At 34.6% G+C, this 21,522-nt stretch overlaps 4 protein-coding genes across 5 annotated transcripts in view; 2 read left to right on the forward strand and 2 right to left on the reverse strand.

The window, feature by feature from the left end:
• Positions 1-52: 52 nt before the first annotated feature.
• Positions 53-8,660, forward strand: LOC113673802 (lysosomal dipeptide transporter MFSD1). Its single transcript, XM_027190247.2, has 18 exons — positions 53-189; positions 268-343; positions 466-490; positions 979-1,124; positions 1,700-1,755; positions 2,297-2,417; positions 2,999-3,021; positions 3,246-3,331; positions 3,690-3,762; positions 4,563-4,645; positions 5,057-5,089; positions 5,207-5,307; positions 5,474-5,594; positions 6,166-6,306; positions 6,753-6,801; positions 7,089-7,176; positions 7,418-7,517; positions 7,911-8,660. Exons 1-18 carry the CDS (start codon positions 120-122, stop codon positions 8,049-8,051), a joined length of 1,533 nt encoding a protein of 510 aa, XP_027046048.2. The 5' UTR covers positions 53-119; the 3' UTR covers positions 8,052-8,660.
• Positions 8,167-11,072, reverse strand: LOC113673803 (exonuclease V). Its single transcript, XM_089190343.1, has 3 exons — positions 10,835-11,072; positions 10,086-10,309; positions 8,167-9,524 (listed from the first exon to the last, which is right to left on the reverse strand). Exons 1-3 carry the CDS (start codon positions 10,966-10,968, stop codon positions 8,776-8,778), a joined length of 1,107 nt encoding a protein of 368 aa, XP_089046469.1. The 5' UTR covers positions 10,969-11,072; the 3' UTR covers positions 8,167-8,775.
• On the forward strand, positions 11,043-19,137 carry LOC113673789 (TRPL translocation defect protein 14). Its single transcript, XM_089190340.1, has 13 exons — positions 11,043-11,363; positions 11,769-11,836; positions 12,715-12,752; positions 13,009-13,046; positions 13,426-13,554; positions 14,245-14,339; positions 14,671-14,775; positions 15,342-15,419; positions 15,598-15,693; positions 15,857-15,953; positions 16,568-16,662; positions 16,766-16,881; positions 17,188-19,137. The coding sequence occupies exons 1-13, from the start codon at positions 11,273-11,275 to the stop codon at positions 17,324-17,326; spliced, it is 1,185 nt and encodes a 394-aa protein (XP_089046466.1). The 5' UTR covers positions 11,043-11,272; the 3' UTR covers positions 17,327-19,137.
• Positions 19,138-19,541: 404 nt separating this feature from the next.
• The window catches only part of LOC113673791 (actin-related protein 2/3 complex subunit 3), a 9,152-nt gene continuing 7,171 nt past the window's right edge, over positions 19,542-21,522 (reverse strand). Inside the window, exons 4-9 of one of the 2 annotated variants that reach the window (XR_003446448.2) lie at positions 21,382-21,450; positions 20,751-20,877; positions 20,465-20,559; positions 20,135-20,207; positions 19,979-20,026; positions 19,542-19,674 (exon numbers count right to left, since the gene is read on the reverse strand). Coding sequence is in view for 1 of the 2 variants with exons in the window: in XM_089190342.1 (XP_089046468.1) it covers positions 20,145-20,207; positions 20,465-20,559; positions 20,751-20,877; positions 21,382-21,450 (354 nt within the window). In the remaining variant the exon portion in view is untranslated. The remainder of the gene's footprint in view (positions 19,675-19,978; positions 20,027-20,134; positions 20,208-20,464; positions 20,560-20,750; positions 20,878-21,381; positions 21,451-21,522) is intronic. The other variant, XM_089190342.1, reaches the window with a different exon arrangement.

A 21,522-nucleotide genomic window follows, 5' to 3' on the forward strand; every position in this document is an offset into this window, starting at 1 on the left:
CTTGTTTACTTAACTTTATAAACTTTTTGAAAACTTTTCCTTGATCTTTTTCCTGATTGGTTTGTTGTCAGACAACACCCCCAATAGAGGTCACGTGTTACATCTGAAAGTAGAAAAACATGGCGGACCATAGAGACCTTGATCCTATATTTCCTGGACGAAATGAGGGATGTTTCCATGCAAGCAAAGGTTAATTTGTGATAGTATTGTTTGTAAATAATTAAATGATATTTTATCTTAATGCAGCTAATTGCTTTATCATACTAGGTCCGTTTCGTTTCGTGCTACTAATTTTTACGTGTATGCTGACGTTCGGATCGTATTTTTGCTTTGATATGCCGAGGTGAGTTTGTCCATAAAATTTCTTTTCCAGCGTTAGATATCTGCATTAGAATATGTTTTTTTTCTAATTGTAAATTTTTGAAATATCCAACGTAAACAGTGTACATTACTATTCAATTGCAGTGTTTTGCAAAACACCTTCACAGCGGTGAGTGTTCGTTTAATACCGCTTTGTGTTTGTCTTTCCTAAATGAGGAATTAACAAGTCAGAACTTACTTTTTATCAAAATGATTTTAATTGCCCCGAACTTAATTTTTCAATGGCAAAACTTGTAAAAGAAAGACTTGGTAGGTTCACCTATGAACCAACCAGACAATATTTTTGGCTGTGTCCTCGTGTACCGGCACACAAAAGAAGGAAACATTAACGAACTGCGTCATAACTCCATGTATGGTTATGAAAACAAAAGGAATTCCCTCGTGTACCGGTACACCAGGACAGCCCCATATTTTTCTTTTTAATCACTTAGCAAAAAGATGAACTTGATATTGTGACTGCAATTTGACGGGTAAAATGGGGGTCACCAAATTTGATTTAGACTTTCACACACAAAGGGCTAAGATAAGTGGTGTTTGCATGAGGAAATAGTGTTTCTCTGGTAATTTTTTTTTTTGTTTTTTTTGTCTCTTTTGCAGCCCTCACATCCTAACAGCACAGGAAACTGTACAACAGTGGACGGAAAGCCAATTGACAAGATCCATAGTAATGGAACTCATTGTACTAGTGGCCTGGAGATGACTGAAACACAATTTAATTTGCTGTATGCTATATATGCTTGGACGTAAGTGAAGATATAACTTTGTTACCCAATAATTTGCTTGAAAATGATTATTCTCTTTCTGCTTCCTTTTTTGGTAAATTACCTGATTGGCAAAGCCCTCTTTTAATGATTCCAAACTCATGCTGTTGTTGAGGCAGATGTTGCTGGGAATTTGGAAACTTTGAGATATAAAGCTTGTGGATGTTTATAGAGCACACTTTTAAAATGTTATCATAAGCCAAGTTCTTTTTATGTATATTACTTAAATTGAATTAATTGAAGGTATTAAGTGTCCCAGATTTTGAATCAGTGCAAAATTCTTGTTGTTACTGGCTTCCCAATTGCTGAAAACCCATCATGTGTTTTTGGAACACAACCAAGCTAAAATTAAGTCAAGTCTCAGGAAAATATTGTATTATTGATAACTGTGAGAGCATAGGTTGCCAATTTTTAGGTCTGTTCTCTTGCAGAGCCCTCTAGCTTTGCTTCTGCTATAGCTTTTAAGAGCTTGGTACTGCAGATTATTATGACAAAACCCCTCAGACAGTGTGTAATTCTTCTAATAACACAGTGTTTCTTATATTACTCTTTTGCAGGAATGCAATAGTTGTTGTACTGGCTGGGTTTTTGATTGACAAGTTGGGAAATCCAAGTAAGTAAGGAGGTAAATTACAGATGTTTTGAGATGCAAAACTGCAGCCAGAAGTTGTGAGCCCTTTTCCCTATCACTTATTTGAGATTTTCTATACAAAGCATTTGGTTTTAATCTCAAAAAACAAGCTAGTGCTTTCCAGTGAACTGGTTTAAGAAGTTGCCTTCCTTTTCCCATCAAAATATCCATCACAAAGGAATCCATGCTGATGAATTCTGTGCTGTCTTCTCAGTTTTCTTAAGTACCATCAGGATTCATAACTGTTTAACAAGTAATGACCTTCAGTAAAAAAAAATTAACACCTGTGTCATTCCATCCCTATAAAATGTGGTACAGCAATGAAAGCACAGTAACATTAATTATTGTTTGAAGAGTGAGGAGCTATGACTTTTACCAATGAAAGTGGTTGAAGTTTCCTCTCTTTTTATTCATTTCCATGGTGATGCAAATCAAGAAAGTGCAATACATAACAAAACAACAGACAAAAAAAGAACTCAGAAACTACAGTACAATATTTATGCAAATTGGTTTCCTCTTACAGTTGGTGCCCTGTTGTTTTCATCCATGTGCCTGGCTGGTACTTCTGTGTTTGCTATAGGACTGTACTTCAAAGGAGGGTCAGCCATGTTTCCCATTTTCTTATTGGGTAGAATACTGTTTGGGTAAGTTAATAGAGTGGTCTTTTAAAGCTTGTTCTAGTTTTTTCAGTTGTGATTATTTTTATTAAAAAATTGCAATAAAACATTTCTTAAAAACATTTTAAGATTGCTATAAAACAACAATGTTTCAATGTTGGCTAAAGATCATTATCAATTTAAAATGTTTGTAAGTTGTAGTCTGTATATACCAAAATAACAATGGGTGATTATTCCCTTGCTTAATATAGAAAGCATGATTGCTTATATTTATTTCATGATTAATTGATTGTTAATGTGTCTATTGATTAGCTCTAGGCCCAAATAATATCTGGAAGGTGCAGATTTGAAGCCCATCCCTTCACTGCTTACATGGGAGAATAATTTATTTACCTATAGACAGTGTACCAGTGGATAAATGGGAGATCTGATTTAGGAAAAAACCACTCAATCAATCAAAATTAATTCTAATCATTTCAAAAAATATAAAATGTCAAAGTATTTAGTAATATTAGATATTAAATTACTGTCTTTTTGAGCTGGTTATCTAATATTGATTTACGGAAAACATGGTATTTTTCTCATGTTTGACATTTTCTTTACCACAGGTCTGGAAATGGCTCATTAACAAGTGAGTTCTAGACTTTGTATAAGTTAGGATTAAATAGTTTGTCTGACTATTAAAAGCCCATCTCTACGTGGTGCAGTTGTGAGAAACTTCCCTTCTGTCTTTCAATCTATTGGGAGACCACTGAATCTTTTTCAAATTAACCAAATATAAAACTTTTGATTATGTATATAGTATTGAATTTTTTGCATGTTATTTATGCACATAGCTACATTTTATCCTCACAGTTGTGCAAAACAGAATATCTGCAATGTGGTTCAAAGGAAAGGAACTTGCTTTTGCGTTTGGTTGTATTCTGGCATTCTCAAGACTTGTAAGTTCTTGCAACTAAATTTCATGTGAACCTGAAATTTGCATGGTTTTAAGGACAACTTGATAATAGCTTATGTCCATAATAGATTGTGGACATTATTTTCAGTCTGTCCAATCGTTAGAGATCAGGGTCTGTTAGTTCATTGGCTTCTTATAGCCAGAATGTTTTTTTAAATAATATTTTTGTTGAGAACTAAATTGATTTTTGAAAAATGACCAAATGCTGTTTGTAACAATTTTTTGTGTACCCAAATCATATTTGCAAGTTTGTCAGAAATATTTTTGCTAGATAGTACAGGTGCATGTTACTTTTATTATCCAATCAGTTACTAAACAATTTTGTTTTTATTTCACTTTAGGGCAGTGTGTTAAACTTTCTTCTAACAGAAAGATTTAATGAAAAGTATGGTCTTCAGTGGACTTTATGGGGAGGTAATTTATTTCTTAACAAGTAACTTATGATAACCTTTAACACCCTAAGAGTGACCAGCTTCTAATTTTTCCCCACAATATCACCCCTGAATCAAACATGAAGGTCGTAAAAATAACAAAGATGATCACTAATTTAATAAGTTCTTGGTTGTTAACCAAATTCTCCATGTCAGTACCCAGGGAAATATATACAGAAAAGGAATATGCATACTTATGTTTGGGTATAAAGGGTCAATTCCTGTTAACTGTTATGTGATGCATAATACCATGGTGTTTCATTGTTTTGTACAACTTATTGATGCCATACATTTGATCACATCTTTATAGAATTCGCCTTAGTTAGCAGATTGACTTTTGGGAGTTAACCAACTATTAATCTGACTAGTTATTCCATTCCAGTCTGTCTTTTGGGTTGCAGTATCTTTTAAGTTCCATGCAAATTTAGGCTATTCCAGCCAGGGCCCTTTTTAGATAATTCCATGACTAGTTAGTGAGCCCCCTATAAATTCCTTGTTCTTAAAACATACTGAGAATGCTTTCTATATTGAATTTAATTCTGTGTGTGGAAGAAATAATATTAACCCTTTGACTCCTAAGCATCTAATTTCTCCTCACATTATCACACTTAATGATGACGAGAATAAAGGAAATGATCACTAGCCAAAAAAGCCCTTAATTGTTAAACAAATTCTCTTCCTCAGGACCTTAGGAAATGTGTAGAAAACAGCATAGAGAATATACATACTGATGTTAGGGTGTAAAGGGTTAAACACTCTTAATGACTATATTTTTTTAATAAGGAGCCATCCTATGTGGAGTGGGTGTTGTCTGTGCTGTTGTAGCATCATTAATGGACATTATTGGGCTGAAGCAACTCAACAAGGTATGGCTTATAGTTATTCATTACACTGAAAATTCTTGGAAAAAGCAGTTTCAGCATTTACTTTGCAGAAAAGATTAGGCATTAGAATCTCTCTGTGGTTACAGATTCACATAATCAACTCAGTTGATAAAACCAAATTATCTTGTCATACCCCTCTATTTGACGCACAACCACAGTTTCTTTCAAAACTTACCCTATAAATATATTTGGCATCAGAGATCAGGGAATTTGCAAGCTATGTAATTTTCAGCTAAATTTCAGTGGCCTGAACTATTTTTAATTCAGATGAGAAGAATATTCTCATCTTATTTTACACAATTCTCTTGCTACCATATTGCTTAATGAAAACCTTAAGAGACTTAAAAAATACAAGTTAGGTAATAATTAGTTTCTTTATTCTTTGACTGACAGCAAGTAGAGATGGAAATTGAGTCAAAGAGAATGGTAAGCAATTTTTTACACTAAGTGCGGTCAGTACACTGGTGCCTCTGTCAGTTCTTTTTGTCCAATCATCTTCTAACCTCTCCTTAGTTTTACTTTTGTTTTGATTGTTGTGTTTAGAGACTCACAGACATCAAGTACTTTTCATCGTCTTTCTGGCTTCTGGCATTCTGTCTAATGTTTTTCTACATTGGTGTATTTCCCTTCATTGCAAATGCCAGGTAATTTTTCTCTTCTATGGGACTGTAATTATGAAGTTGACATAACTTTGAAAGTATTTTAGAATTAAATATTATAGGACCACATACAGACTGATTTATCACCTATGTCAGAACCCTTAAAATGTTACTTTGTAAAACATTTTTTACCTTTTCAATTGTCTTGCAGTAAATTCATTTATGTGAACTACAATGAAACTTTCCGCTTTACCAAGCAAGAGTCTTCTTACATTGCGGGCAGTGTGTATATGGTGTCCATGATATTTGGACCTCTGATGGGACTATTTGTGGTAAGGAAAACAAAAACTACCTCAACTCATTAACCCCTAAGCATGACTGACATCTAATTTCTCCTTACCATATCACCCCTGAGTCAAACATTAAGGTCAGGAGAATAAAGGAAGAGATCACCAACCAAAGAAGCTCTTGATTGTTACACAAATTCTCCTTGTCAGTTCCTGAGGAAATGTATAGAGAACAGTATGGATAATATGCATACCGATGTTAGGGTGTAAAGGGTTCAGAAGAAATTTATAATTAATCTGTTGTAATATGGAGGTTACCAGTAGGATCATATAAAATCAACAGATACCACAGCTACAACTCTTATTAGGTACCTTCTCCCATGTAAATCTGGAATTTGTTGGTTCTGAGCACTTCCAAAATGACCTTTAGATGACTTATTGACCCAACCCTCTCATGTTTGCCCTTCTGCTGAAGTTTATTTTATGGACAAACTATGTTTATTTAGCTAGCTATAGTAAGTGCATGCAATACCTAGAACTGTTATCATCTGCAGAAGTCAGGTTTTTGAATAGTGGTCATAAAGTAGGGAGCTACCTTCTATTTATTGTCCTGCAGGATAAGTTTGGACGTAGAGGGATTCTTATATTCCTTTGTTCAGCTTTAACAATACCAGTTTATGGATTTTTGGCATTTGCACCAAATGTTCATCCCCTTGTACCCACCATTTGGCTTGGCTTCACCTACTCCATGGCTGCTGTAAGTTAATCACTGGATAAAGAAGTTGTAAAATTTTAAATGCATGAAGTTATGATTTTAAGAATTAATTAGCTTCAGTTGGAAATGGTTCTGGTTACTGTGGTTCAAAGAGAACAACTTTAAAAAAATATGGATTTTGTCATTAAGAGCAAGCTGATATTGCTGTTAAAGTTTCTTTCTCTGCTGGTGTCAGTTTGTTTTCTACTGGCAATAACTTAAGGGTACTAGGGAGAAATGTGATGGTTGTTACAGCATGGGACAAGCTGGGATAAACATTAAATAATTAGGTGCTCAGTAATTTGGGTATTCATGCAATTTGATTGCATTTCAATTGTAGTTTGAAACGATTATTAAAATTCATAGTGTTTTCTAGTTATTATAATATTTTGCAATAAAATCAATTTATTTCTTCAGGAAGATTTAAGTTGTTTACTGTTTTCTTGTAGGCATCTCTTTGGCCATCATTCCCTCTTGTTGTGGAACAGGCAACTGTTGGTGAGTTAACAAAAACAGGAACCATTACTTTAACCTGAGCTCCTAGAAGATTTTGAATAGATGTCCTTCCACAATTAGCTTCCAGCCCTTTTCACCAAAAAAAATGTTCAGATGAAAGGTTTGGCTAAATTGACAATGGCTAAGAACCCTGTTTCATCAACAAAAAAAAAAAAAAAAAAAAAAAGCTAAACTTTGTTAAACAACTGGCCCCTTTTTTTTTTTCTTTTTACCCTCATAGTAATTCTTTACATTGTTGCTGATTAGAAAGTGTTCTATCCCCCACATAGGTACTGCTCTAGGATTAACAACTTCAATTCAGATGATTGGTATGGGAATAGCTAACATCATCGTTGGAAAAATGCTTGATATTATAACGTAAGTAACATGTTCTTTGTACAATGCATATGAAAACGTTGTGACAGGTTTTTGAGGTAAACTGTTAATTCTGAGACTTCTTTTTTACATATATTTTTACTAAAGAGTTTTATCCTCTTCCAACTTATGGCCTGAGGTGATTATTTCAGTTACTAGTTACTCTTTTTTGACCTATTCTTGTAATTCCACTATCTTAATAGAAGTATGATTAACATAATTAAGATTTTTTTTCTGATTTCAGGTCTCAATACAAATGGAAGTATGTTATGATTTTCTTGCTGGCCAATACCTTGGCTTGTGTGACGTTTGCCATTTTGGTGAATATTGATGATAGAAGAAAGGTAAATGGCAGCCACTGTGATTTGATAATTTAATCCTTTAACCCTTAGAAGTGATTACTAATTATTCCTTACAATTCCAATGTTATCTTGTGAACAGGTTATGAGAACACAAAAATTTATTAGCAAGGGGATATTCTCTTGATAAAACACCAAATTCCCCCTGTTTTATTTATAAGAACCTATACAGCAGTTAGAAGGGAGAGAGTATAATTGGATCTTGAGACTTAAAGAGTTATGTTTTAACTGGTATATCATTCACATATTATAACAATGACTTTTCCTAGGGACTCAAATCATTAAAGCCTACAAGTAAAAGCATTATATCAAAAAATGTTGATAACATAATAAATTACTACATGTTAACTAATTTTCCTGCTCTGCTTTCCTATCTAGGGAGGTGTATTAAATCACTCACCAAGAAAAAGAGATGATTTATTAATAGAAGGACCTGGCAACAATTATGGATCAATTTCAACATCAGGATACACTAAAAAAGATGCACTTCTTTATGACTCCTCAACATCCATCAATTAGATCCAAGCAAACTTTCATTATTATCAATCAATGCGTCTTTTTGTTTTACCCTTTTTTCCTTAAATCAGTTTTCACCATTTTCCAGAAAGTTCACATAATCAAGACTCCAGTGTAATTTTGTTTCCAGTATTATATCTCCAGATTTTGCTTGGATTTATAAATTGACAGAATAAATAACTCTTACTAACTGAGTTCAAGGTATGTACTGTTTGTTATAGACCAAATTTTTCTCCACTCAGATTTATGGCCCTATTGAAGGCCATAAATCCAAGTGGGAACAATCAATGTTCCAAAACTTGCAAAACAGACTGAAAGAACAAGGCTAGTATAATATTTTTGATATCTCTGGGTTCAAATATAGAATGAAGATTTCACTTCAAACAAACTTTAGATTTAGAGAAGCATACTGTGAAACAAGGCCTGCCAAATTGACCAATCATAACATAGGTAATAACTCTATACAAGATTTAATAATTTATATAAAGGCTGGAAAAATCATTAATTCTAATATTGATTTATTACGGTTTTTTATTATATATAAAGTAGAATTTAAAATTGAGTTTGTTGAAGCAAAATTAAGAGAAGACTAAGAATAAATTAAACACAAAACTGTGTGCATCATTTTGAATTCTGCTGCAAAGTATCTGCTCTTTTTATCACATTGTGGTTTTCCTCTGAACAAATCAGGAAATGTTTTTAGCATACTTTAATTAGCTACAGGGTGTCAAAGCTTCCTGGCATCTGATTTTGTTCTGTACTCTTTGTCTTTTTTTACTCTCCACTCACAAATGTCTGCAAAGTCACATCTACTGCATTTCCAGGCTTCTTCTATTTCCACACCAACAGTTTCCCTTGCTCCTCTCCAGTATGGTAGCATTTTAATAAGCTGTGACTGTGTCCATTCTTTGTCCAAATCCATGCTAGTTCTACCAATCACTTGACAGGTTTCTTGCATGCAATACTCTACTGCTATTGAATTTAACTTTGGTATGTCAGACTGTTGGAATCTTTTTATTAGAAGATTGGTAATTTGAATGAGTCTGTCACACTGAACTCCACAGTCTCTTGCATATTGTGAAACATCTTTTGAAAGGATGGCATCTCCATTTAATTGAAGTTGTGATAAAAGCACTGAAGGGTCAGCCTTTCCTAAGAGCAAGTCATTAAACATAATGCTGTAGATCATTGCTTGCAAGGACGCCTGTCTTTGTTGTGCCTTGGATGGTAAGCTTTTCCTTGTCCTTGTTTTCAACTCTAACAGTTCTAACTGCCCCATCTCATTGAAATGTACTTCATCAATAATTCCATAAACAAACACTCCCATGTTAAAAGGCCACCCAAAAACTGGAAGTTCTCTCACTGTTTGCTTTGCCTCAAGCAAAGCAATTTTACAAAGACAGTCCAAAAATTTGGTTGCCCACTTGTCCTCTTTAGACTCTACTTTGATCTCCACAAGGTCATATAATTCCTGTTCTGTGTGATAAAAAGTATTAAGGCAATTAAATAATTAGTCAATGTTTACTCTTTTGCAAGACCTGTCTCAGCAGGATTGGGTATCAGATAGCAACAGGTGTTAGGATTCTACCATTTCCAGGCTTAAAGCAAATTGGAATGCACTTTTTTAATATCAGAAACTTTTTTTATGATTGTTTTCATTTTTACTCAGTAACTTGAAGTAATCATTTCTTTGTTAGAAGGGTAATCCCTGCCCCATTCCACCCTAAATCGTGTACACCATTCACCCCCCACCCCCCTCCACACCCCTTGGCTATGATTAACCCTTTACACCCTGACATCAGTGTGCATATTCTCCATACTGTTCTCTATACAATTCCTAAGGTGCTAAAAAGGAGAATTTGTTTAACAATCAAGAGGTTCTTTAGTTGATGATCAGATCTTTTACTCTCCTAACTTTAATGTTTGATTCAGAAGTGATATGGTGAGGAGAAATTAGATGCCAGTCACCCTTAAGGGTTAAAGGGTTATGGCCACCCAACCTCTTCATCTCTATCCTATTGCAAGGCTACACAGTACCTCTTTCAAGATGAATGAGTTTTCCCATCCTCATTGGCTCAGATTCTTGTTTAAGTTCTGGAGTTGTGAAGGCATACTCCATTTGCTGCTCACACCAAAATTGAGCAGTTAAATCACTCACACTTAGGTAACCACGACCACCTTTGAACTTTTCAAGAGGAGTCAAAGCCTCCTTAATTGAAGAGCAATTGATGTCCTCTCTGTGTTCAATGCTTTTGGTCTCTAGATGTAATAAAATGAAATAAGAAACCTGTGAAAATATTATTTTGACTATTATTCATGAATTTTTTATCTCTATGCATTCCCAAACCTCTTTCGTTTGAAATATCTCGAAAGTGGTCCTCCTTATTGTGTACTGTTCTGAGAATTTGTGGTTTAATCAAAGTCCATGAGTTGACTTATTCTACATTCCCATAACCAATCTACTTGACATTGTATTAACGATGCAACAAGAAATTAAATCTTTGTCACTCGTGGGAGTGAAAAGGTTAACAAATGACAACGATTGAAAATAAACAGGCGAGTAAACATCTCCCGGAAGACTTTCAGAATTACTCTGAAAGCTGTATAGTCGACATTTCTGACTAGAGCCTCCCTTCTACTAAACCTCTTCAGAAATATAGTGGCCTAAGAAGAGAAACGGGACCGTTAGAAAGAACAAAACCTGAGCAAGTGTAAAAAAGAAAAAGGCCATTAACTATACGAGATTTTGGCGCTATTCTATGAAGTTAAAATGGTTTTGCTTATCTTCCTGAGCAATCTGCATCATGGCGTTCTGAAGAGCTTCGTCCAGAATTTGAAATTCTTCATCGCTGACAATCTCTACCTCGATAGAGTTATTTCCACTTTGAACTGGGTCACTCTCTTCTGGAATTTCTTCCATACTTGCTAAATCTTCAACAAAAACCCACCTGGTAATCGTTGTTTTGAATTTTTTTTAATTTCGCAAATGACCGCTGACCCGAGCCGCTTTATTTCCCGCGTGTTTTGTCCTGAGGCGACTTGCTTACTCACGTCTCTTCATTCTTCGACGATTCCTTCCGGTTCTTAAGGAAATTGTGTTTTTGAAACCTTTCCGCGTTGTAAACTTGACTTTTTTTGAGGATCTGGAAAACTGATTTATTGGAGTAGTGGACAGCTGAGCATTAGCAAAATATCTTGGTGTCCAATTGAAAGAGATAGTTACTATGAACCCACCGGACCAGAATGGAGGTCATGTTAATAATCTGGACGGCGATAAAAAAGAGAAAAGGGTGTACAAAGTTGTTTTGACTGGAGGTTTGTCCCAATATTATGCTGAAATAACCGTTTAGGAGCTTCAAGGAGGCTTTGGTCGTCAATTTGAGGCCATGCACGCATAATAATAACAAATTGTTTGTTATTGTTTACCTATCTAGAAGGCGTACTTCGTTAAACTAAAAACATTCAACAAAATTAAGTTCTTTTACCTTTTTTTACCATGAGGAGCTGTAGTTTGCTTCATACTTGAATTTTTACGAATTTATCACATACAATGCCGTGAACAGCATTGGGCAAGATTTAATCCCGTGCTTTTGTTTGTAAATAATTATCGCATGCTGGCGTTTTTATTAAATTCGACATAGGAAATCATCTCACTAAACTGAAAATATCAGAAATGTAAGTCAGTGGGATTTTTTTTGTGTGTGTGTGATTATTTTAAAGGTCCTTGTGCAGGGAAAACAACTGTTCAAGCAATGATGTCAACTTTCTTTGAAAATCTTGGATGGAAGGTGTGAATATTTTATACCCCTAAGGGAATAAATCTGTACTTCTAAGAAAATTTGCCAAGAGTGTTTGCCAAAACGGAGGTCGAGAATCATCTGGTAGAGATCTCTTCACTTGGTCCTAATTTTGATCCTGTCCTGCATAGACTGATGTAGACACCATCATTCATAACAATCATAACACCTCAAATTTCAATTTCCTCTTCCAAATGCTCATGACATTGCATATGAAAAACCTAATTAAAAAATTGTAAACATTATAGGGTTAGCACCATAACAGTTTGACAATTATTCAAGCTCTGAAGGGCATTTTTAACAACTGGGAATTTCTTTTGTGGAACAATGATACATAAACACTATTATTTTTATCCCAGTGCAATTTAAATGCAATTGTAGATGCCTCAATCAGCGGCAGGTTTCCATTGGAACATTTGGCAACACTGAAATGTGTCCTTAAGCTAGCTAGATGATTATGCATTGATATTATAATTCAAGTGCTTTCGACCAATAACAAAACTAGGCATCACATTTGAGAACAATTTCACTCTTCAATGACCACTAATGATTTTAACCCAAGTTTTAAAATAGTAAATGAATGAGGAACAAAACAGGTGAACCATTTGCATTTTAAGTACAATAGTTTGGGTTGATTCATATGTTTAGTAGCATTTCTTTTCCATTTTTGAATGCATTTATTGGTGACCAAGTGTCAACCTGGTTGAGTTCCAACTTGCCATTTAAAAAAGCATTTCTTATCATACTTGGCATTATATGCAAAAACAAATCATCAAACCTTTGGCAAATATTTACCTGTGATTATTGCTTTTGCAAATTCATGTCGGAATGATTTTTTCCAAACTTGATAATTTCTGTTTTATCGCCAGGTTTACAGAGTTCCAGAAGCAGCCACTGTATTGCTGGGGTAAAATTTATTGAAAACAAACAATCCACAACTTTATTTTATTTTAAGACCAAACACACTTTTCTTCAATAAATCCAAAAATTTAAAGATCAGATGGTGTGAAAAAATACTCTATATTTCTTTTTTTTTTTTTGTAATTTAGAAATTTAGAGATCATAGTGTGTTAGAAACACTCTATATTAATTTTTTTAAATTTAGAAATTTAGACATCAGATTGTGCCACCAATAATTTATTAAAAATTTTTTTTTTGTATAGTGGCGGCGTGAAGTTTCCAGATCTCAGTGAGCAAGAAGGTGTGTAATAAATTGGGTGCTTTGCTTACTATCAATCATCTTGACTAGTCTTGTTATAAATGTGCCTATGAACTAAGGAGCCAGCCTTTATTCATCGCTGGGGTAGGGAGGGGGAGTTTGAAGGATTTTGGTCATGTTTTAATAAAATTCACATGATTCCCCCCTAAGGCTTTGTGGCATTCCAATGATCCCCCTTGTCTATAGTCCATCCTTAATACTCTTTCACTAGCAACTGACCCTGCTCCATTTTCCTTGAAAACCATGTGATTCTCTTCCAAAAAATCCTTGGACCCTCCTCACCCTCCTGTGACAAATAATAAGTGGTCCTCAAGTACTGAAAGTGAAGAGAACTCCGACTTTTTATATCCTCTTTTTCTAGTGTATAACTTTCAGGAAAATTTAATACGGACAATGCTGCAGTTGGAGCAGACATTCTTTGACCTCGCTTCCACAAGCAAGACAGACACAATAGTGATTTGTGACCGAGGGGCTATGGATCCTTCATCATGTAAGTCAACTGAACTGTTACCCTACAATTTTTTTAAATTTCAGATCTCTTTCCTGGGGAAGGGAATAGAAACCTTGAAGGAGGAAGAGGAAGGGGTTCTGGGTTATGTTCAATAGTATGTGGGAACTCAACCAAAATGGAAGTGTTTAGTTCCAAGATATTTCAATTAAAATAATTAATGACTTCCAGATTGAAACAGGTTAACTGTACAAGGAAACTGTACACTGGAAAGTCCTGGAAAAAGACTTCAGGTCCTCAGGAAAGTCCTGGAAATCTGCTTATCTCAAGTGATAAAGTTTTCATAATTTATGTTATAAGAAATCTATATGGATCATGAAAAGATTTGATTTTGAAATACTGGGAAATTTGGAGGCCAAAAAAAATTAATCTGAGTCCTGGAAAAATCCTTGAAATTTGTTTCTGAAAAAGGGTACAAACCCAGTTGTCACACTTCATCACCATGACTTCCTGAACCCTTCAAGATACTGTACTATGGCAGAAAGACAGGATAATTCACAGCCAGACCTTGGCAAGCACAAAGTATTGTTGCATATAAAGTGTGAATTATTTATTAAGTAAAAAAGTTGGGGAAAAAAATTAAAACTGAATTTGATGTTAAAACCATTATTAATAATGAGATTCTTTATTGTAACATTTGAATAGCCTTTAGGTTTTCTTATAACTTTGCAGATATGAGTTCAGAGCAGTGGGATAAACTTCTTGAAAATAATGGTTGGAACAATGTGTCATTACGAGATGCACGCTACGATCAAGTGGTTCATTTGGTAAGGTGCACAATATTGGTGAGCCCCTGTCTATGTATCTTTGTTTGAATTATTTTTTTTACTACACACTGTTCTGCAAATCCAAGCTTTTTCTGGTTAGATAGAAGATTCAAGTTTCTCAGCTGGAACTGGGATTCATTCCTGTCCTGAAAAATACCTCTTTAAACTTTTGGCATCAATGGACCTTATTATTAATTTTTAACTTTTGGTGCTTCAATTCTTGTGGAACGCAGAAATCAATTAAATTTCTTGTAAGTGATTTGAAGCATGTAGTCACATTGATTTAAACATTCAGATTTAAAAATTAATCTTTAATATTGATGTTTTGCAGGTATCAGCTGCTCAAGGAGCAGTAGAATTTTACACATTAGCAAACAACAACACACGAAAGGAACCTATAGAACAAGCCAGGAAATTGGACAGACTAACACAACAGGTCCAGTTCACACCTTAATTAACATTTTACTCAAATCTGCAATGACATAAGATTCAGTTGGATTTTAATTTCTCCTCACAGTACCAGCCTTGAATCACAAATTCTGATCACAAGATTAAACAAAATGATCACCAAAGAAAGAAACTCTTGATTACGAAACAAATTCTCCTTGGCAGCTCCTAAGGAAGTGCATAGAGAAGAGTATGAAGAATATGCATACTGATGTAAGGCTGTAAAGGGTTAAAAGGGATTACTGCATCTGAACAATATTTGGATGGTGGGGAGTCCCCTTCAGGAAGCTGCTCAACTAGATGATCGAACAACCATGACAGAAGCACTTCTGATCAACTAAAGGCTTCAAAAATATCAATATTTTATCCCCTTGTATCAATATTATGAACAATAAAGTACTAGTCTAGTAACTGATCAAGTGAAAATGAATGACCCAGCTGGATTGTGGTTTGATTCAGCAGGATTAGGGTTGAGGTAAAATTGCTTAAACTATAGCAACTGAGGTGTAAATTGAAGAAGAGTAAACTTTAAGCTTATTTTTTTTTCCAAAACAGGCCTGGGTTGGTCACCCATATGTTGATGTGATTGAAAACAATATGGACTTTAGCAAAAAAGTGCGGCGGGCCATTGATGTAAGAAATTTATAGTGTACAGATTAGTCAACAATGAAAACTCATTTTTAGTAATGACTTCTTATTTATGTGTGAGAGAGGTGAACTAAATGTAAACAGGGTCAGTTATAGGCTGTTTTTGTGAAAGAACTTTGATTTTTAGAGTTAAAAATCTCACAAAAAGTAATCCATTTTGCAGGCTGTATGTTTCAGAATGCGTATTGATACTGGAGATCGTCTGTCACCAGAGAGTGTAAAACGCAAATTCCTTGTTACATCTCTGCCAGATGTCAAGGTAGTATTATGCCCTTTTTATTCCTGAATTTACTCCAAGGGTTGTTGTGCTACCATCAAATAACTTCTGTAAGGAGTTGATTAAGCCTTAAAATCATATTGCCCTTATTTACTCATTTTGTTTTCATTTCAGCTTGAATTGATTATTGTTTATTTCTCCGTAGGCTTTTCCTGTGTTTCAAGACTTTGATGTGGTCCATGACTACCTTTCAACCTCAAATCCAGAAAAACAAGCACGTCTGAGAAGAAGAGGACAGAATGGTAAGTTTGTCTTATGGAAAATTTCAGACCCCTGCTAAATTTTCAAAACCACTCAGCAGAGAAGATTTTCACAAAAACTTTCCTCTTTTATCCTTTTTTAAGACCCTCCCCCTTTAGGGAAGTGGCACTTTTTCAAAATTCAGGTGAGGTTTGTAGCATGCCACTTCACAGAGCATCACCTTTCCTTCAGAGAAAATTAAAGGCTTAAACTGCCCACTTACCCCTCCCCTAACACAACATTAACCCTGACTTGTTAGGTTAGGGGAGGGGTAGGTGGGTAGTTGCCCAGATACTGATATTTATCCAAATTTCTTACCTTTCATTAGAATTTTAATAACTTCACTCAGCTATCACTAAACCCAATTTCAAATAACCCCCATTCTGGAGAGTGAACAAAATCACACCTGCTATCAAACTCAGGTGTTAAAATGGATGTCCAATTTTAGAGCAAAAGGTTATCTCTTTTCTTATTAATTGTTGTCAATTGTCATTCTATAGAAGGTCAAAGGTTAACCTTCAGTTAGTGGCTGAAAGTTGAAAAATCTTCCTTATCTAGAAATATGACCACAACATTAAAAATTATCATCACTCATTTGAAGTTATATTTCTTTTAGGTCATTTTACATACATGCATACATTACGACAAGAAACTAACGTCAGCGGCCAAATTGTAGAAGTCAGAACAAATTTATCTTCCAGAGATTATGAGGTATGGACATCAAGTTACAAAATTTCTTGTGCATTATTTATTAACAGGTCCTGAATTTAAGATCTCCGTGTTTATATAGCTGTGAAAATTTATTTCTCTTCAGATATTACATTCTCAATATGATCATACTCGGCAATCTGTTTATAAGACCAGAAGATGTTTTTTGTGGAAAAACCAGTACTTTCAACTTGATATCTACAATGAGCCTTGTCATCCAAGGTAGGTTTGATTCAGTACACAAGAAAAGTCTTCGTAAAGTTCTCAGAGCTACCTTAAAACTTTAGGTTGGCAAAAACCTCCAAAACATACTTGATATTTGCTTTTCTATTATCTTTTCACTCGTAAGATTTCATTTATGTTGTAGTTCTGGTTACGGTCTGCTATACAATTCTTATGATGTTAGTTGGGAGAATATGGTATAGAATCAACTAATAAACCTTGTTGATATTTTTCTTTATTCTTATCACTTGTCTGCTTGATATTTGACTGAATGCATTCTAACAGTTTATTGTGTTGCCCCTACAGGTGTAAAGGACTTCGAATCCTTGAAACTTACACCACGATAAAACAAGGTGACTTGGAGTTACCAGATTTCCTGGATATTGCCAAGGAAGTAACAGGGGACCCAAGTTACTCCATGTTCCATCTATCTTTAAAAGAATAGTCATTGTTAGACTGCATGAAAATACACACAAGTTACAACTATATTTTTCCTTGTAGTGGTCAGACAAATAACTGACAATGCAGCTACTGTTAACAGGATCATTTGAAGGAAATTAGCCCATTACTTCACTAGACCCTTAAAACCCTAACATCAGTATGCACACTCTCCATAGCATTTTCCATAAATTTCCTAAGATGCTTCTAAGGAGAATTTTTTCAACAATCAAGAGCTTTTTTAGTTGGAGATCATTTCCTCTATTGTTGTGGCCTTTAAATGTGTGATTCAAGAGTGATATTGTAAGAAGAAATTACTAGATGCTAGTCACTTAAATGAGTCAAATGGTTAAAGGAAACAAATTGTGATTCCAAATAAAGTTGTTGGTGCCAATCAGATTTTAGAACCAAAGCAAGGAAAAATAAGAGAATTTAGATGAGATTCATAGATTGTTTCCTTTAATTGGATTGTGTGTGACGTGGTAACAGTAGTTGCAGTATTTGATCAAGGGGTTTTTAAGGCAAGTACTTGGCTTTGAATGCAGAGCATAATGGTGGTGGTGGTGCATGAGTGTGTGAGTGCGTGACAAAATTTGTGTTTAAAAGAATAACTCATTGTAACTGAAGACCTTCAAATTGTAATGAGAATTTCAAAGAACTGTCTCATTACTTTGGTTGATCAAAGTTATAATTATTATTTCAAGAAGGGGGCAAGTTAGGATTTAAATCAGAGTTTCCAAGCTTTAATTTTGGAGTTTTACATCCTTTTCATTTGCACCTACAATTAATGTCTTGACTAATTTTTACGTGACACTGGATAGGTATTACTCTGACCAGAGTTGGGAGTAGATTTTTTTTTTAATTATTAGGCAACTATAGAAGAACAAATTTACAATTTTTAATATATACTGATGTATTTAATTTTTTTTTTGCATAGTTTGACCTCCTTGGTGTGAGTTCAATTTTATGCAGTTAACCTCTACAATGGTAAAACAATTTATCAGTAATCGTCAATTGTGCGGCACCATTTTGTTGTCAGGGTGTGAAAATTTATGGAGGCAGTCTCTGTCAGTATTTTCCTTGAATGTAAAAAATTTTGAATAATTTAATATGGAAGCCCTTCCTGAGCCTGAAGAGGGCAGTTAATTTATAGGTAGACATTCTTTTATAGCCACTTATTACACACTGAAGTAGTTTAACTCAAGTTAACTTCAACTACTATTTATCAATTACATTTCAGTGTAAAGAGTAACTACTTGGTATAACTATAAAATAGTTTGCTTCAATTACACTCAAAGACCCTTTTTTATCAGTGCATTCAGTCTGAGATGAACCAATTTTGAGAACATGTTGAGAATGTTTTCAGGCTCAAATTGCAAAAAAATAAATAAAGTAACACTTTAATGGAAAGAATATTCAGCATCAGCCCCAAAACTAGACCTCCTTTTCAAAAAATGTGTCAAAGGTATAAATTGCAGTGAACTTAAACCAAAAACCAGCTTGAGCAGCGAGAGCTTGGCACCTGAAAATGCTTCCCCTAACCCCAACCCACTCCCTTTCTGCTTTTGGAACTTTCAAATGTTTTGGCCAATATCAATTAGTGTCAGCAGTAAATATCAGTAATTAAAACTTTGTGTAGGTAGTAAAAATACTGAGAATGATCTTGACATAATTGTGTCTTACAGGTGTATGTTAATTAATCTGAACTTAGAGTGGAAATTGATGTCAAATTACTTTTGTTTTTTGTGTAGTAAGAATTTTTTTGATGCTTGAATTATTTACTAGTATTTATTATCATAATACACCAGCAAGTCTTAACATTTTGTTGTATTGATTATTCTTACTTATTTTCTGGTAAGGGGATGAGAGGGAAGGACAGGCTGAAGACTTGTGATCTAAATGGTTGTGCTGAAACAGAAGAGGTCATGTAATCAGAGAATGAAAAATGGCTTTCTCACATTTATGTTTTGAGTAAGCCTGGCAAAATCACAGTCAATGACCTAAAATGATCCCAAAATGATTTTCATGAAATGCTATACCTATAGACTGTCAGAAAGGCTTTTGTTTTCAACTTCTCATATTTTCTGCCTTTCAGTTCACCTTTTATTGATTTCCATTGAAAGGTTACTTCATTCATTCCATACCCAAGTGGAAGAGCCAAGTGTCTATAGAAGGGACTACCAGAGAATAAACTTCTGTACATAATATTAACAACAACAACATCAATGACAAAAAAATCACACTCAAATCATTTAAGTGTGAAAGGCTTTATTTTGAACATGAAAATTAACAAATTCCACTGTTTTCATCTTTACAAGTAAAAATCTGCGGTTTCTATTCCAGGTTCCTCACAATCTGTGAAGGGGAAAATTAAATTTAATAAATTAATAAAACTCTACGAGATAATAAAATAGTTATCCTGTTCAGTAAATTTTTGGCAATGACGAGGAGAAGAGTTTAAGTTTAAGAGTTTCTTAAGGTGGTGATGATATCGTTTATTCTCATGCCCTTAAGGTGTGATTCAGGGTGATACTGTAAGGAGAAATTAGATGCTAGTCAGTCTTAGGGGTTAACCCTTTACACTCTAAAATCAGTATGCATATTCTCTGTACTGCTCTTTCTACATTTCCTACAGTGTTGACTAGGAGAATTTGCTTACCAATCAAATGCTTCTTTTGTTAGTGATCATTTTCTTTATTCTCACAACCTGGATTCAGGGGTAATAGGGAGAAATTGGATACTAGTCACTCTTTGGGTTTTAAGTGTTAAAGGGTTAAAGATCAGGACACTTTCATGCATGGTTGGTAAAACATACCTTTGTACCACTACTGCCCTGGGGCTGACAGACTCTTGTCCATGAACTTTCTCTTCACAAAACACATCCACCACTAAAAAAAGGATTCAAAAGAGTTTTTAACAAAGTTAAAAAAAAAAATGAGAAACCATTTTCAAGGATCTCATTCCTTGGATATTTCCCAGAACTTTCCATGATCCATACAAGAGCCGTAACATTCCTGGCCTGGATATTCAAAGGCTTCCTAGGTTTATCACAAATTCTACCAGCCCTCTTCATGGTCATGCCTGAGAACACAAACTCTAGCTATGACCAGAAATAATGCTAAAAAGATGCACTAAACTGGCACACCTTGGATGGTTTATCTGTCTGTGGATCAAACACAGCTTCCACTAGTCTCTGGCCAAGTTCTTGTCTCAACTGTGTCAAGTATGCCCTCGTAGAATCTTAAAACAAAATAATATTTTAAAATAATATTAATTCCACATCATGCTACTCACAGAGGTAGGAAAAACATCATGGCCCCAGAAGCTGATGCTTAGAGTCAACTAAAACAGACAAGTATTTAAATGAAAAATTCATTTTTTCCACATAGCATGGACATTACATGATGTGACAAAAGTTTGAGTCAAGTTACCTGCTTCAGCTTTACTACTTGGTTTTGAGTACATAGCATTCAGTGGAAACCCACTGTCTCCTGGAATGACAAAATTAGCCATTGCTAAGGTTGTCATCTCCTTTTTACCATTTTCTTTGGAAGAGCACTGAAAAAAAAAGTTATTTAACTAGACGCATATACCTTAAAGGTATTATAATTTTAAGTCCTCAAAAAAGGCTTTTTGGTGTCGAGGCTTGGCTTCATTCTAAAAAGCTTTTGAAGCCCCAGCATGCGTTAAAAATTTTAATTTACTTTCACTTATCAAAACTGCTGATCAAGTGATTTTGAATGCTAATGCAACTGACAGGAGTCCAATTCTGTCTGCAAGTAATCTAAAAGTAATCAACAAAATTGGACGACTACAAAGGTGGAGTCCAAGTTGTTAATTAGGAGTATAATTATAGACAGAATTGGACAACAAGAAAGTCTTGTTACCGATTAATCAAAACCATGACAAAATTTGAGAAACAAACTAGCCATTGGTTGCACTCTTCCATAAAAAAAAGCCAACAGTGATTAAAAGCTGAGTGGTGAGGTCATAGAGAACTCCGTTTTCCTTCCATTCAAATCGGCAAAATCTAGACTTGGTTAATGAGAAGTGTCAGCATACCCTCTGAAGCTTCTTCAAACATTCTGTGATGTAAAGCGTCAGGTAAATCAAAACACGATCTGCCTCAGACTAAAGAATGAAAAAATTCAATCAATAAATTATCACAACTGTTATGTAAACCTCATTTAAGCACTACAAAGC

This window comes from Pocillopora damicornis, chromosome 12 (assembly GCF_964200805.1).
Source record: "Pocillopora damicornis chromosome 12, jaPocDami1.2, whole genome shotgun sequence".
NCBI classification, from domain to species: Eukaryota; Metazoa; Cnidaria; class Anthozoa; order Scleractinia; family Pocilloporidae; genus Pocillopora; species Pocillopora damicornis.